This window comes from Cyclopterus lumpus, chromosome 5, assembly GCF_009769545.1.
Source record: "Cyclopterus lumpus isolate fCycLum1 chromosome 5, fCycLum1.pri, whole genome shotgun sequence".
Lineage (NCBI taxonomy): Eukaryota > Metazoa > Chordata > Actinopteri > Perciformes > Cyclopteridae > Cyclopterus > Cyclopterus lumpus.
This window is the reverse complement of record NC_046970.1, coordinates 12,539,989-12,557,018: the sequence shown is the minus strand read 5'-3', so window position 1 is coordinate 12,557,018 and position 17,030 is coordinate 12,539,989. Positions and strand designations below refer to the sequence as shown.

Genomic DNA, 17,030 nt, shown 5'->3' with positions numbered 1-17,030 from the left:
ACGCTCACGTGGGCAATGACAGAGAAACCTGGCGGGGCGTGATTGGGAGGAACGGCTTGCCCGATCTGAACCCGAATGGTGTTTTGTTGTTGGACTTCTGTGCTAGCCACAGTTTGTCCATAACGAACACCATGTTCGAACATAAGGTGGCTCATAAGTGTACCTGGTACCAGAACACCTTAGGCCGGAGATCAATGATCGACTTTGTAATCGTATCATCTGATCTGCGGCCGTATGTCTTGGACACTGTGAAGAGAGGAGCAGAGCTGTCAACTGATCACCACCTGGTGGTGAGTTGGATCAGATGGCGGGGGACTCGGCTAGAGAGACCTGGCAAGCCCAAACGTGTAGTGAGGGTAAACTGGGAACGTCTGGCAGAGGATCCTGTCCGGGAGGTCTTCAACTCCCACCTCCGGAAGAACTTCTCACAAATCCCGAGGGAGGCTGGGGACATGGAATCCGAGTGGACCTTGTTCAAAGCCTCTATTGTGGACGCGGCTGCTCGGGGCTGTGGCCGGAAGGTCATCGGTGCCTGTCGTGGCGGCAACCCTAGAACCCGGTGGTGGACACCGGGGGTGAGGGAAGCCGTCAAACTGAAGAAGGAGGCCTTTCGGGCCTGGCTGGCCCAGGGGTCTCCTGAAGCAGCTGACGGGTACCGGCGGGCCAGAAGGGCTGCAGCGACGATGGTCGCGGAGGCTAAAACTCGGGCATGGGAGGAGTTCGGGGAGGCCATGGAGAAGGACTTTCGGTTGGCCTCAAGGAAGTTCTGGCAAACCATCCGACGGCTCAGGAAGGGAAAGCAGGGTCTACCCCAGGCTGTTCTCAGCAGGGGGGGGGGGAACTGCTGACCCGGACTGGGGACATCGTCGGGCGGTGGAAAGAGCACTTTGAGGAACTCCTAAACCCGGCCAACATGTCCCCCGGAGAGGGGGCAGCGCCGGAAGACTTTGGGGTGGATTCACCCATATCCCAGGCAGAGGTCGCTAAGGTAGTCAAAAAGCTCCTTGGTGGCAAGGCGCCAGGGGTGGATGAGATCCGCCCTGAGATGCTGAAAGCGCTGGACATTGTTGGGCTGTCTTGGTTGACACGCCTTTTCAGTGTCGCATGGGGGTCGGGAACAGTGCCCATGGACTGGCAGACCGGGGTGGTGGTTCCCATCTTCAAGAAGGGGGACCGGAGAGTGTGCTCGAACTATCGTGGTATCACACTGCTCAGTCTCCCGGGAAAAGCTTATGCCAGGGTGCTGGAGAGGAGGCTCCGACCGCTTGTCGAACCTCAGATTCAAGACGAACAGTGCGGATTCCGTCCGGTCGTGGAACAGTGGACCAGCTCTTTACCCTCGCAAGATTACTGGAGGGGTCCTGGGAGTTTGCCCAACCAGTTTACATGTGCTTTGTAGACCTGGAGAAGGCTTTCGACCGGGTCCCTCTGGGTTTTTTGTGGGGGGTGCTGCGGGAGTATGGGGTGCCGGACCCGTTGGCATGGGCCATCCGGTCTCTGTACGCCTGCAGTAGGAGCTGTGTTCGTCTCCTCGGTAGTAAGTCAGACACGTTCCCGGTGGGTGTTGGCCTCCGCCAGGGCTGCCCTTTATCACCGGTCCTGTTCGTGACCTTCACGGACAGGATATCTAGGCGCAGCCAGGGGGCGGAGAGGATCCGGTTTGGGAGTCTCGGGATCGCCTCTCTGCTGTTTGCGGATGATGTGGTCCTGTTTGCCTCCTCGGACCGTGACCTCCAGCATTCACTGGGGCGTTTTGCAGCCGAGTGCGAAGCGGCAGGGATGAGAGTTAGCACCTCCAAATCTGAGGCCATGGTGCTCTGCCGGAAACCGGCGGATTGCTCCCTCCAGGTGGGGGCAAACTGCCTACCCCAAGCGAAGGAGTTCAAGTATCTCGGGGTCTTGTTCACGAGTGAGGGTAAGGTGGAGTGGGAGATCGATAGGCGGATCGGTGCGGCTGCAGCAGTAAAACAGGCGCTGTACCGGTCCGTCTTAGTGAAGAGGGAGCTGAGCCGGAAGGCAAAGCTCTCCATTTACTGGTCGGTCTACGTTCCAACCCTCACCTATGGTCACGAACTCTGGGTCGAAAGAACGAGATCTCGGATACAAGCGGCCGAAATGAGCTTCCTCCGTAGGGTGGCCGGGCTCAGCCTTAGAGATAGGGTAAGGAGCTCGGACATCAGGGGGGAGCTTGGAGTCGAGTCGCTGCTCCTTCGTGTCGAAAGGAGTCAGCTGAGGTGGTTCGGGCATTTAGTCAGGATGCCTCCTGGACGCCTCCCATTAGAGGTTTTCCGGGCACGTCCAACTGGTAGGAGGCCCCGGGGAAGACCGAGGACATGCTGGAGGGATTATATCTCCCGGCTGGCCTTGGAACGCCTCGGGATCCCCCAGAATGAGCTGGAAAGTGCTGCGGGTGAGAGGGAGGCCTGGGTCGGCCTGCTGAACCTGCTGCCACCGCGACCCGACCCCGGATAAGCGGGTGATAATGGATGGATGGATGGATGGATGGATGGGTTTTAAGAAGTTTAATAGAAGTTACTGATTCTGCGAGCCTTATCTCCTCAGGCAGGTCGTTCCAAAGTCGAGGGCCCTGATGGCAAAAGCACGGTCACCCTTTGAGTTAAACCTTGAGCCCCAGAAGGACCCCATGAGGATCTAAGGCTGCAAGCTGGCTCATATGGGGCTAACTTGTCATTAATGTAGCTCGGGTCCAGACCTAGATGGGCTTTAAAACGTGATCAGCAAAATCTTAAAATCAATTCTAAAACGAACAGGAAGCCAGTGGAGGAGGCAGTACTGGAGTAATGTGATGCCATCTGTTAGAACCAGTAAGAAGCCTAGCTGCTGCATTCTGAACTAGTTAGAGGCGAGAGATATACTTTTGGTTTATGACAGAAAGGAGGGAGTTACAGTCGTAAAGTCGAGAGAAAATTAGTGTGTGCAGTTTATGGCATACTATATGATGACATTTATATAGCATATTATACTATGACATTTTTTTATGGAAGACAATACTGTGACTTTTGTATGATATACATCATGCTAATTTCTTTTCACGGTATATTCAACTATGACATTTTTATTAAAAAAATACTATACTATCAACTAATTTATGGCAGACTATACTATGGCATTTTAAACATGTTTATGACAGTTAACAGTACAAAATAAAAAAAATAAGTAACCATAAAGAACCTTCACATATCAATTAATCACTCACATGTGGGCATCAACGATAAGTTAGCTTCTGCACAAAAGGATGCAATTGCTGAGGGCCACTGTACTGGTCCAATGTTAAGCATTTAACAGTAAACTACCGTTATGATGATGACACACGTTTTTACTTCACAATCTTTTGTCCAAGTTATTGCATTGAGGTTTTCAAAGATGTAACTTCCTTTGCATCTAAAGCATCAACAAAAAGGGAGAGAAAAATGTCTTCCCATAAATGTATCATCTTTGTCTGTTGCTTCTTCTTTGTATTCATATCGCATACAGCTTGAGGTTCACCCCTCCACAGGATAAGTAACCTCATATCATTTTACCCTATTTCTTATGTATTGTTTAAAAAGGGAAACAAGTGAACTGACTCCTACTCGTCTCCTTTGTCCGTTACCCAATATCCCGTCTAGCATCTCTGGCTTATCACTTTGTCTTTCTTTCTGCTTCGTACAAGTTGCAGTGAACAACATATGTTCGAAATGTTCTTTAACGCCACAGTTACCACATTCCTGTTCCCTTTCCTGGTCAGACAGCCTTTTGGAGATATATATGTTGAGGTCTGGGATATAAATGCATATAAATACCGATGTTGACACACTTGTAACTGCAATAATCTTTCGATTAGCTGAATTTATATCCCATAAACAATACAGACAACCTCACTCACTATAAGTGAAAAGTCTGCAGTTCATTTATCTGGCTCCTCTATGGAGCCAAATCCAGGCCAATAGTTTTGTTCTCTTGAAAAAAAGATTTGAGCCTGAAAATTCAAGTTTTGATCTTGAACATTGAAAAATGAAAAAAAGTGTATACAAAGTTGTGTTGGTTTAAATATAATTTAGATTCAGTTTTTTTTTTTTTTTAATAAAATATATTTATTCATTTTTCAGTAGCAGATTTTATATTTACAGTTTAAAATCTTTTTTTCAAACGAACAAAACTATTGGCTTGGATTTGGAGCCATCTCGGTTTTTTCCGGTGGCTCTGGTGGGGAGCCCATACGGTGACGTCACGTGTCTCGTCTCGCGCAGCTTCACACTTTCACTTTGAATTATCGGGAAGAAGCTGCGTTTTAACTTCAGAGCGAAGTGAAGGTAAGTCGACTCGGATGAGCGATACATATTCATATTTTACGTGCTGTATGTATGCTCAACAAGTTTATCTAAAGTTTGTGACACAACGTGGTGTGGAAGATTGAGGAAATAAGAAGGCAATTAAACTTACAACCCATCGAAGTTAGCGTGCCGTAAACGAAAGTGAAGGCAAGCGATATAATTCATTTTGACCATAATGTTGACATTAGACCGTTTTTTTATAAAAAGACATCAAATACATATTTGTTGGTTGACAACACAGTGACTATGATTTTCTCTGTGTTAAAGTAAGAAGACTCAAAATGTCAGGCAGTGACGCAGAGGTGGAGCCCATGGAGGTGAGTCGTTAGCTGGACTAACAGCTAACGTTAAACGACTAAAAATAGTAGTTTGAAAGACAACTGTTTCGGGAGCTGTGGTGTTTAGTGTGAATATTTACAGTGACTGTTCCGTTTAAATGTTACACGCTGCCATTTTATTTGAATATCCTGTAGTTTACTGACGGAAGCGAGGAGCAGCCTCCGATGTCTGAAGACAAGTATGCTCAGGTGGGTGTTTGTTTAGCTACGTGTTCAATGGCAGTTTTTATACATTTTTAAAACCGATGTATTTTTTTCTATAAAGTGAAAGTGAGAATCCAGTCACAAGTTCCTAGGACAGAACGATAGTCTCTCACGGCCTGTTATTTGTTGCTGTATATTTAACATTGCATTACAACCAGGTTATCAATATTATGTAAAACTTGTAAGAGCCAAATGTGGTAATTACATTTATTTACTCTATATGTACACTGGGTGGCGCTATTCTGGGGTCCTGTGCTCGCTTATATAATCAATGGGATGATTATTGACATCAACAAATGAATAACCCTTTATTAATGCAACATTGAACGTGTCGGTGGATCATGTCTGCAATCGAGGTGAACGCGGAGGTAATTGAGGTTGACAGACCAGCGCGTGTCATATACAGAACATGCAAAAACAAAATATGACCCAAAAAAAGTCAAACCAGACCATTTCAGCTGGATGGCATCAAGGATGTTGTACTATCTTGCTTAGTAATGCATTTACATGAACTAACATGTTTTCTGGCTCTGATGACTTTATAATAGAACAAAGAAGAAGTTCAAGTTACTTTCTCAGTCGAGTGGTCAGAGGGATTTCAACAGCAGAAAAAAAAAAAAAAAAAAAGTGCTGGAACTGGAGAAACTTCTTCAGAGTTGGGTCAACAACAGTACATTCCACGCGGACTGCAAAGTGTCACATGTCCATGAAGACGGGAGTGCTGTGGTTATTTTTAAACCCGCTCCAGGTATAGTATGAAAGTTACACGTTGAATATATATATATATATATATATATATATATATATATATATATATATATATATATATATATACAAACACATACACTGCCAGTCAAAGGTTTGGGGACCCCCCCCCCCCCCCACAAAAGCTTGATCCACTACAGCCTTGTGCCGCTCTCAGCCACTACAGGACTGCTCTGTAGTTGTCATGCTTTTAGGTTGAAGAAAGTCCTCTTCACAAATATATGTTATTTTGTATGAAAGGGTTTGTAAAAAAAATTGTGTTTTGTAAATGGAGAACAACACGCTATACAACGGCTAGACCATACTGACAATTGAAAGGGCAGGAAGAGAAAAAGAACAGCTATTCTTAAAACATCACAATAGAAATGAAAGGTTAGTAACGGATTAGCAGTATTGGAATTGGATCAATGAATATCAGATGGAAAAAATATGGACAAATAAATCACATTGTAAAACTATTCAATCTGAGTAGACTGCGGAGGGTTCAAAATATTAGGAGCCCAAATGCACCATTGAGTTACAAGAATGAGCTTGGGCCATTTATGCAAATAAAAAAACAACGGTTATTTGGGGGGAAACAGTATTCTCCCCTTGCATGTAACACTGTGGGGACTTTGAATAAACACACATGTTATTCAAGTAATTCTTCTTTTGGGGCAAAAACTATTCTAAAAGTAAATAATAAATGTAGTGTCTGAATTATACTCTTTTTGTCTCTGAAATAGTCATCACTGAAGGAAAGAAAAAACATCAACATACCAGGTGGCCCCAAACATTTGACCGGCAGTGTATATATAGTTATTTTCTTAAAATCCCCAAAATAGTTACTTATTATATACATTTTGTGTTTTTCTTCTTTTTTCTTTTTAAGCCCAGAGTGAGCTTAAGAAACTAAATGGACAAGAACTGAAGGGGCGAGATGGACAAACAGTCAAAATATTGTCTGTTTCTTTCCCAATGCGAGGGGTTAATTCACCAGCTCCAGAGGAAGCTTCCATTAATGTTCTTCCTTCATCTGTGTCACAGCAACATGATGTATGTACTGTGTTGTGAATCTGTAGGAATGAATTACATTGAAAATTATGGCTTTTTACTAAGTTAGTACATTGTATTTTTTTCAGAAAAGTGCAGTTTCTACAGCAGGAGAGGAGGAAGGTTCTTGCTCTGTCCCAGTGAACCATTTCTGGTACGTGAAAAACATCTACAAGGAGGAAATTAAACGTATAGAGAAAGAAAATGGTGTAAAAATCATGGCAGAGGTAAATGTGACATTTCAAGAAGACCAGAAAGATGGAAGACCACCAAAAGCTCTCTCTGAGTTCATAAGCCTTGTCCAGAAGTCCTTGGGTGAATCAAATAGCTCAATTATTCCTCTCAAGAAAGTAAATCCAGAAGAGTGGGAGGACACAGTGAATATCATCCAGAGAAAGGAAAACAAACTTTTGCTTACAGTATCCTCTGAAGAAATTACTGCATGTGGGCCAAGACAAAGTCAAGATGTCATCAGAAAGTCCTTAACCGCAACAACAAATGGAGAGTCGACATGGCTGTCTCAAGACACACCACCGAACTTTGGCATGAGCATCAAAGACCCTCTTGTCAATGCTGGACTAACCATGGAGGAGAGCTACTGGGAGCGGATGACTACTTCCTTCCTAGTAGCTGAGATCAAAACTAAGTTCAATGTGGACTTTAAAGAATCATTCATGGGTCAGGGCAAAGTCAAAATCAAAGCTTACCACAACAGATTAGAAGGAAACGTGTCAATGGTGAGCCACGCTGTCAGAGCTCTTCTTCAACTGTACCAGAAGATGGCCACATCCCCTATGAGCTTCACCTGGCAAAATCAGTCAGAGGGAGCCTCTGGTGGACGTGGGTTAGATGGACAATCTGGATACAACACTGGAGCAGCCACAGGAGGGGGAGCAACAGCAGGCGACCCAGCAGAAGACGAAAACTGTCCTATATGCATGGATAAGTGTACCAATAAGAAACAGCTTAAGTGTACACATGAATTTTGTGCAGAATGCCTGGAAAAATCAACACAAGTCATTGGACCCACCTGTCCTGTTTGCAAAGATATATTTGGTCTGATAGAGGGAGACCAGCCAGATGGAGAGATGAAGTGGACATGTTTTCCGTCACCCCTCCCTGGATTCCCGGACTGTGGCTCTATAACCATCTACTATAATATTCAAAGTGGAGTACAGACGGTAAATGGCTGCATTCAAATATGTTGAGACTTTTTGTCAATTTGGTAACTTTTAAGTTTATTTCTTATATGGTTGTCATTTATCTTTACTTCTCGTTTTCCTTCTGCAGAAAAAACATTCAAATCCTGGGAAGCACTATTATGGTTTAACCAGAACAGCATACCTGCCAGACAACAAAGAGGGCAACGAAGTGCTAAAGCTGTTGAAGAAAGCATTTGACCAGAGGCTCATTTTCACTGTTGGGACATCCAGAACGACTGGGAAGGACAACCAAGTGACCTGGAACGACATTCACCACAAGACCAACATGACAGGAGGAGCAGCAGGGTACAGTAGCCACACCGCTTCTTTTTTACTGTTTTTTTCTGCTGAAATGTTGATAATGTTTTGCATTAACACTTGTTTTGCATTACTCTGCTTCCACAGTTTTGGGTATCCTGATGATCGCTACCTGGGCAGAGTCAAAGAGGAGCTGAAGGCTAAAGGCATCGTGTGAAGACTTCCATACAAAGTAGCAGAGGAGAGATGTTTTCACCCAAAAAGAATTAAGATGATTATGTAGAACAAGCAATTAATAGAATGCTCATATCGTTGTGTTTTATGCTGTGTAGCTTCTTCTCTTGTAATTTATTATATTATCAGTAAGGGTTGTTTTGAGGTGTCGGACAGCATTTACAGCTTAAGATTTTATGGTTTAGCCGAATGTAACTTAACTTTCTTTGATGAGAAGGGTTTTCTCATTATTTTGTTGATTGCTAAAGTTTCTCAACCTATAACAGAATAACTGATATTTGTATTCATAAATTGAACGCTATGTCTACAGTACACACAATCTGATTTACAATTTGTCTAATAAATGATTAAACCAACCCACATTGAGTCATAATATTTGTCACTATATCAGCAAACAATTTTGGGAAAAACAAAACACAAAGGCTTGTTTTCTGTACAATTTTTAAAATGTTTATTTATAACAATATCTGTTATTGAGCTTGTAAAGTACTCCAGCAAAAATTAAACATTATTCTCTTTCCAGAAGAAAGTATGACCCTCCATGCATCGTGTACTATAAAAGCTATGTGTCATTTTTCATTAGAAAAAAAACAAGGACTAATCAAAACCAATTCTGAAAATGAATGTATGATTTAGCAAAAATGTTCTCTAGGTAAAATGATTGTACTTCTCAATTAAAGTCAAAACATACAACAGCGTAAAATATCACTTGCTGACAGGTAAGCAAAATTAAAACTTCGTTATTGTAGTTACATTAAAGATTGGTGTTACTTTTCACATGCATTAACATATGGCTGACACATTTCTGACAGAAAGCAGCATTTTGAAACAGGCTGAGCGTAAAGACGTGTCAGAGCGACCAGAATGGAAGCATTAGCAGCAGCAGGGCACAGAGGAGAGTGAGAGATTAGAAAGAGCTCAAGAAGAGCACAGACCAAATGAACATAATGCACTTGAGTCATTACAAAACTGTGAGCGTACAGACTTTGATCCTCTAAAAGTAGAAAGATTCATCTACTCACAAAGCCATACAGATGATATCTGGTCTTTACAAAAAAAATGGACTGAACAAAGAAAAGACCCATCTTTTCTTTCAATTTGACCATAATTGCAGCCTCCCTTTCTCTGTGAAGGAAGACTCTTATGAACAGGCAACAACCATCTCTGTACATCTGTGATCTCCACCCACCACTCTGGCTGGAATGTTTAACCCATGACCAACTTCCTCACTCTCTAACTCCATAATCACACACCAAAAGCACCTCTCATCCTCTCACTTCAGCAACACATGACTCTAACTGTCATACAATGTGATAAAAACAAACATACCTGTTTTACATCTTACGGTATAAAGCCTACGGTATACACTATGCCGTAAAATATGAATTCTGTGCAAGGAAGACAACACAACCATTTCATGAACATTGTTCTCTGAAAAGAAATTATGTGGAAATACTATAGTTGCCATCTGGTATTGACATTTTCCATGTGCTCTACACAAATGGTGCCGTCACAAATCTGTCTCACACAGTCTTGCTAAGACACTCCAGCAAGACAACATATGTACCGATTTAGAAAACTTTGAGTTTTGCCTTTCCCGCTCAAAGTTAACACAAACAACAAACAGTTGGCACTGGTGAAATGGAACAATGTTTTTTTCTTTTCTATACAATTCATACAAAAATAAAAAATTAAAATTGCTCCAATGATAGCATCTTTTCTTCAGATTTCCTTGTTTCCATTTCATTTTGCACAGAGGTAGTGGCTATTTAGGTAAAGGGTAAGGGACAAAGTGTAAATTAAAAATCTCTCATAGAAAATGTTATTCATTTTTGACCAGAGGAATCTCAAAAGAACAAAATATAATACTGCAATCACATACAAAAGTAGTCCTTCATTTTTGTACATTTTATACAGTGTTCACACTTTTTTTAATCAATTTTCTCTCACACTTTTTATTGATTTTTTTTCATTTGTTTTTCTTTAAAAGGCAAGAAGAGGGGTGTGTTTGTAATATTGTGATCCAGGCCAATGGACAGTCTATGTCAGGGGGTCCACAAGGGGCTCCTCATCTCCACGTGATAGCAGCTCCTTCTTCTCATCTGTGCTGGCCAAAGAGTTGCGGCTGTTGTGCGCTCCCATGTACAGAGTGGCATATACTGGGTTTGTGAAGTTTGTGGGCTGAAAAGAACCATCCATTAGATATTATACATACAGTATGAGCAGAGGCTACTACATTGGTGTCTATATATATATATGCATGCCTAGTATTTTTCTCTACCTTGTCTGGGTCCAGCGTGAAGTCTGCGTCGAGCAGCTCCCCGGCATCGTCATCCGGCTCGCCCTCGTAGATCTTGTAGGCAGGGTTTCCTATCTCAACATTCATGGCCCCATTGGTCATCCTTTGGTGCTGGAAGCCCTTGGCCCTAAACAAAATATGAATGGCAGAGTCAAACCATTGTGTCTTTTTCAAGGTTATAAGAGCCTAAACGGTGCAAGCAGGGAGACAGCCACATTATGAAGGGAGGGAAGAGGCATCCCATGGCTCACCACCACCCAGGCTGAGTGAATGAAGCCACAGCACCAACACAAACCCAGCATTCATGTGGCTCATGACAGATCCAGACACAGAGGACAGGACTGCTAATGTACAGCCTATCTTTTAAAGCCACAATAAATCCACACTAAATCCTCCTAAACATGCAATGAATGTCTGCATTGTCTCTGGTAAATGTTGGATTTCTCACACTGCATTTTCCAATCGGAGTTTGAAAGAATGCTGTCACACTGTCCATCTCCCACAATACCAACCACAGCACAGCACAGTAAGTACAATATGGCACAATATGATGGACAACAGCATGATGGATCTACAGCACAGGCTAGTGCACAGGCAGATCTATTCAATGCATCCTTTCAATAGATCTGCCCTTGAGCCGCTCTGAAAAGGGCAATTAAATAGGAGAGAGACTGTAGGAGCTTGATGAGCTATAGCTCCCATGAACATCTGAGGGAATGGCACGACATTCAACAAAGGACCAAACACTGTACAGCAACCAAGACTTATGGGTAAGGGAGAGACAGAGAAAGAGAAAGCATCAGGATGCAGAACTGAATGAGCATATGGAAGGAAAGTGTAACCCTGGCAACCGTTACCGCAAGCGCCTGGAGCAGGTTTTGTGGGGCCGACTAGACCTGAGGAGCAGAAGAGATGCCATTACAGAGAGGAGAGGACAAGTGTAGACGGAATAAAGGAAAGAAGGGAAAAGGAAGAAAGAGGAAGGGATACAGGGAACACAACGTTGAAAAGGTCTCAACTGTCTCTTGTTTTAAAATGAGTGTTCCTCACCCTCTCATCCTTTTTCTATACCAGACCAACGCTCCTGCAGCCAGCAGAACCAGCAGCAACAGCAGCAGCACAGGGATCACTATGGAGGCTGTTCCTACGTGCACACACACACACACATAAGAATAGTGCATGGAGAATTGTATCACATTCAATGAACTTCTATTATTGATGTCATGGGAGAAGTGTCGACTTACGTCCACCTGAACCTGAAGCACTATCACTGGTGGCTACGGACTCACAACGATGCCCCGCCCAGCCAGGTGAACATCTACAAACACACAAGAAGAGAGGAAATGGACATATGCACTCCCTGCATGTATGCAATGGTGCACTGAAGGTATTCAGACTCTGCTCCTTACCTGCACTCTGGAAGGTGGGTGATGGAGTTTATTGAGCACTGGCCATTTGCACAGTACTCATTTGTATCACATGTGTAACAGCTGGGCTGGACTCTTCCATTTGTGCAGCTGTAGAAGACAGAACACATTGTGAGTAGCAGAGTAGCAAAGTTTGTGTGCCTATTTGTGTTGAGTAAGTGACATGTCTCACCGACAGGTGAAGTCCCCTGTAGACGTGAAGCCATTGCTGGGGATACACTCGCCGTCACGACAATAGTGACACTTGTCAATCTCACAGGTGCTGCCAGTGTACTGAGGCAGACAGCGGCACAGTTTTGAGCCATTTTCACTCTGTAGACATGTACCTTTGTTCAGACAGTGGTCTTCACAGCTTCCTGCTCACACACATAAACATGTTAGTGCACTGCTACCCAACCACATCATGACATATTCGAGGTACTTTGAATTCAACATTTCGGCTAGATAGTAGGAACACTCACTGTACTGGCACTGGTCGCCGAGGAATGAAAGGGGGCAGCGGCAGGTTGGCTGGTTACCGGCGCTGACTGTACAGTTGCCTTCATTTTTGCAGTAATCCTTACAGGTGTGCAGGTTACAGTTTGGCCCCGTAAAGCCTGTCAGGCATCGACAGGTAGGTGAACCTGTGGAAGGAAAGACATATGAAGAGATAAATAAATGGAAGGCTAAACAGGGATGATGAGAGAGAAAGGATGTGTCATATTACTGGACCAACAGAAACACGATTGTGGCCCGTAAAGCCATACTTTAGCCGAAATAGCGGCATTTAAACTTTAAATTAAACTACTATTATCTTATACTGCACAAGTCAAAGAAAGTTAACATACAATGCCAAAACCAGCAGGAAATGTTCATATCTTACCTGTAGGGGAAGGTGTGCATGTGCCTCCATTTTTGCAGTAGTCCCTGCACAGGTCAATCTCACACCTATCTCCTCCATAATTGGGCTGGCAGCGACACTTGGGCTGCTTGTGGGCATTCAGGAAACAGCTGCCACCGTTCATACACTGGACCAAGCAGGGACCACTGGGAGGAGCTGCAGAGCATGACGGTTTTTAGTCATACAGAATGAGTTCAGCTGCCGGAAAAAGGTGAGTGTGTTGTGTGTTTTTACTCACAGATAGGAGACAGAGTGGGAGTGGGCAGCTCCACACATGTGCCATTGTCCAGCGTGCGTCCATTGGGACAGATGCAGACTGGTCCACTGGGGCTCAGCAGACACAGCCATTCACATTTCTTCCTGTCACAGGGATTGATCACTGACAGGAAGAGAACCAGCATTACAAAATAGGAAGAAAATAACTAGCTACCATCACGATCTCTTCTTCACTGTCTTAGTTTCAGTGAGCATTACTGCCGTTGAGAGATGTGTCTGATTCCTACTCACTCTCAGGCTGCTTGTAGCGGTGGTACAAAGCTATATCTGTGGCGTGGTTCATTCCAGTTGTCAGGTTCTCAATGGGGCCTTTGCCAAATTTATTCACTCGGAAGACGTAGTTGTTAATGTAGGTGACGCCGTAGATGTAGTCCTCAAAGACATCGATGCCAAAGGGATGGTGGAGCTCTGTAGAAATAGAGGAGACATGTTAAATGCAAAAATACACATTCTTACATTGTGCACCACCTCCTGACTAATAAATACTGATCGCTGATGTGGATTGCAACTTGTATAGATTACAGAATGTGCCACTCAACTGTTGTTAATGCTGTTTACAGCCACAACCACATCGCTGCCATTCAGCCTCACGCTGCAGATCAAGGAGAGTTTAGTGTCGGCCCAGAATAGACGCTCGTTGAAGTAGTCCACCGCTAGACCTATACGGAGAGAGAGGAGGATTAGAAAAGGTTTGAAAGATTAACGATTTACATTTTTTATTTAGTATAAAGCAGATGATTCATCCACATTTGACACACTCCATCATAATTAAATGTCATGGAACTATCTGGTATGCTGGCTTTGGACATGACCGTACCTATTGCACTACCCTCATTCCCTCTCTAAACCAAAGTGTAGTACCCGTACAGTATATGTATATAAATGATTTGTATATAAGTTACTGTATATTTTGTTTTATTTTATATAGATTTTATTCTATTCTAAATATTTTTATTTATGTTCTATTTGTGAGTAGCATGAAAGTACTACAACTTACATTTCATTGAGCAACCCTGTGGTGTGACCAATGACCAATAAATTAACCTTGTAAAGAGAAATACTTATGTACGTGTGTGCATGTTTTACCAGTTGGCCACTGAATGTTTTCCTCCACCAGCGTCTCTCTCATGGTACCGTCCATAGCAGCTGTTTCAATCTTGGGATGGTTCCCCCAGTCGGCCCAGTACATTTTTCTAATGAAGGACATGTAAAAGCTCTATTTGTCAATGCTGTTATCACAATTAAATCTCATTTGCCTACTCGTGATTTTCTACAATAACTGCTGTCACCGCCATATTACTCCCCCCCCCCCCAGTCTCCAAAGACCCACTCACCCTCTCTGTGGGTCTACGACAATGGCATAAGGCTCATCGATCATGCCGGAGATGAGTGTTTTCCGGTGGCGTCCTCCACTTATCTGGGCCACCTCAATGACGTCTCTACCAGAGTCGGTCCAGTACAAGTTCCCTGCCACCCAGTCCACAAGCAATGCCACGAGGCATCTTCAGATCAGGGATCTGAACACAGAGACGTTTTTGTTGTACATCAACATGCATGCATAAGCACATGCACATATATACATATATATATATATATATATATATATATACACACTTACTTCAACGTTTGTAACCCTTGAGTCACTTTGGCGTCGGTTGCGGTTGCTATTGGGGGAGGAGGAGGAAGAAGGCAAATCATAGGAAGAGATTCGGCCTGTGTGCCAGTTTGTCCAGTAAATGCGGTTCTCCTTGACATGCAGGTCCATGGCATCGATGCGCACGTTAGCATCGCCCTGGAAGACCTGCTCGTAGCGCCAGTTTGGCATGGAAGGGTCCAGGCTGCGTATCTCACTGTCGTCACCAATGTAGAGCACTTGTCTCGGAGCTTTGGATGTACAGGAAATGATGGACAAACAGATCATTGTAGTGGAGCAGAGAAGTGAGAAAATAAAAACTGGTAGGCAAAATGCAGTATACACTGAGTACATTTATACACTTGGAAAGAAATGTCAGTTATGGTGAAGGTATTCACCATCAACCTTGCAGGTGTCATTGATTCTGGTGAAGTACTTGTGGCAGCTGCACTTGTGGGAACCCTTTGTGTTGTTGCAGATGTGGGAACACGCTCCAAACTGCTTACACTCGTTCTTATCTGAGAAATACCCAGAGGCCACATGGTACACATTACAAATAGTTTTAAATGGCACGCGCTAATGGAGCAAGATCAGAATAAACTTTACCTTCACATCTGTTATGTCCATTGGACTGGAAGCCGGGCTTGCAGGAGCAGAACGAGTCGGTGCCGTTCACCACACAATGCGCTTCATCTCCATCTCCACACACCGTCCTGTTACTGCGGCAGTCATTCAGCACCGTGTCTGCCAGCACAGCAACAGGTCGCATGAGTTCACAGAGACGCTGTCTTTACACTGTCATTAAGACATCTGTACTGTGACACAACACACCTTTCTTATTGCAGTTGATTTCATCTGAACCATAGTCCTCGCAGTCATTGAAGTAGTTGCAGCGCAGGACAGAGCTGATGCAACGGCCATTAGAGCACTTGAACTCATCTTTTTGACAAACTGATGTGGGAGGAGCCGATGCTATAGAAGTAGGGTCACAGAGAGGTCATTACCCTAATGATTTAAAGTGCTATCCAATTGACATTTTAAATTAAATGTGTTCTCGAATTGTTTATGTAACTTTACAGTGGAATTTGAATAGACTGACAAACAAGAGTAAACAAACTCACGGCAGTTGAATTCATCGCTGCTGTCCCCGCAGTTGTTGACAGTATCACAGCGCTTTGATAAAGGCAGACACACACGATCATTATGGCAACGAAACTGCCTTTTGGGTGGGCACTGGAATTTAACTAAGGGACAGAAGGAGAGACACATTAAGAAAAAGGGAAGAAGTTTATTTAGCAATCTTCAAGAATACTGCCGACTGTCAAAACGCAGTAATTCTCACCACACTCTTCTGGATTCTCATCTGAATTATCTCCACAGTCGTCCTCGCCGTCACACTTCCAGCCCAAGGGTTTACAAAGAGTGTTGTTGCACTGGAACTCATCTAGGGGGCAGTGTCTACCCACTGAAAGAACAGCATTGAGTGAAGAGGAAAGAGGAATGAATGACACATAAAATCTGCTGCTGATTCATAAACATCGAGGAGAAAATAAGTGTGTGTTCCTTACTGCCGCTGTCACATTTCTCCTCATCACTGCCATCCAAACAGTCAACATCAGCATCGCAGCGCCAGCGAATGGCGATGCAATGGCCGTTTTTGCACTGGAACTGATCACTGTCACACTTCACATCACAGCCATTCTGGACCAAACCAAAATAATATTTTCATTAGTGCCTTTAGCGTGTCAAATGTCAAGGCAGAATGTCAATCAGAATGGAAACGGCTGAGCGATACCTCATCTGAACCGTCAGCACAGTCATGGTCCCCATCGCACTTCCAGCGCCCGGCAATGCAGCGGCCATTTGTGCAGGAAAACTCACTCTCCGAACATTGGCGAGGCACTGAGAACAGAGAGAATACAGCTTAGAAGGGTGAGGGAGGATAATTAAGCAGCAACAGAGAGTAGAGGCGAGGACCAAGGAGAGGCGTAAGGAAAGGTAAAAGAGACAAGAATGGTGGGAATAGAGCAAACTGGAAAAAGAGCGCAGGGTGCTCTCTTGAGAGCCAGACAAACATGAATAAAATAAGGCTGATAATTAATATCACGGGATTGACTCATGGGGCACAAAGGTGGGGATGGTGCAACA

General features: G+C 43.8%; 2 protein-coding genes across 2 annotated transcripts in view; one reads left to right on the top strand and one right to left on the bottom strand.

Annotated features, from left to right (window-relative positions):
* The first annotated feature begins 4,211 nt into the window (after positions 1 to 4,211).
* LOC117731369 (E3 ubiquitin-protein ligase DTX3L-like) lies at positions 4,212 to 8,723 on the top strand. Its single transcript, XM_034533687.1, has 6 exons — positions 4,212 to 4,313; positions 4,602 to 4,651; positions 4,808 to 4,861; positions 6,763 to 7,854; positions 7,964 to 8,181; positions 8,281 to 8,723. Exons 2-6 carry the CDS (start codon positions 4,616 to 4,618, stop codon positions 8,348 to 8,350), a joined length of 1,470 nt encoding a protein of 489 aa, XP_034389578.1. The 5' UTR covers positions 4,212 to 4,313; positions 4,602 to 4,615; the 3' UTR covers positions 8,351 to 8,723.
* An 80-nt stretch (positions 8,724 to 8,803) lies between these two features.
* The window catches only part of LOC117731368 (low-density lipoprotein receptor-related protein 1-like), an 83,994-nt gene continuing 75,767 nt past the window's right edge, over positions 8,804 to 17,030 (bottom strand). The window contains 22 exon segments of the mRNA XM_034533686.1: positions 8,804 to 10,548; positions 10,649 to 10,793; positions 11,717 to 11,810; positions 11,911 to 11,984; positions 12,076 to 12,183; positions 12,266 to 12,449; positions 12,555 to 12,716; positions 12,956 to 13,129; positions 13,212 to 13,352; positions 13,481 to 13,657; positions 13,789 to 13,908; positions 14,336 to 14,442; positions 14,584 to 14,732; positions 14,734 to 14,766; positions 14,868 to 15,133; positions 15,281 to 15,400; positions 15,489 to 15,626; positions 15,714 to 15,854; positions 16,004 to 16,126; positions 16,225 to 16,347; positions 16,451 to 16,583; positions 16,678 to 16,784. Of these exon segments, the coding sequence (XP_034389577.1) occupies positions 10,408 to 10,548; positions 10,649 to 10,793; positions 11,717 to 11,810; positions 11,911 to 11,984; positions 12,076 to 12,183; positions 12,266 to 12,449; positions 12,555 to 12,716; positions 12,956 to 13,129; positions 13,212 to 13,352; positions 13,481 to 13,657; positions 13,789 to 13,908; positions 14,336 to 14,442; positions 14,584 to 14,732; positions 14,734 to 14,766; positions 14,868 to 15,133; positions 15,281 to 15,400; positions 15,489 to 15,626; positions 15,714 to 15,854; positions 16,004 to 16,126; positions 16,225 to 16,347; positions 16,451 to 16,583; positions 16,678 to 16,784 (2,960 nt within the window). The 3' untranslated portion in view covers positions 8,804 to 10,407.

What these genes read in the sequence shown, in the direction of transcription:
- LOC117731369 (XM_034533687.1), top strand. Translation starts at nt 4,616, where the DNA reads ATGTCAGGCAGTGACGCAGAGGTGGAGCCCATGGAG. An exon ending in CAGAGGTGGAGCCCATGGAG is followed by an intron (nt 4,652 to 4,807) that starts GTGAGTCGTTAG and finishes AATATCCTGTAG; the next exon opens with TTTACTGACGGAAGCGAGGA. An exon ending in CTGAAGACAAGTATGCTCAG is followed by an intron (nt 4,862 to 6,762) that starts GTGGGTGTTTGT and finishes TATTTTTTTCAG; the next exon opens with AAAAGTGCAGTTTCTACAGC.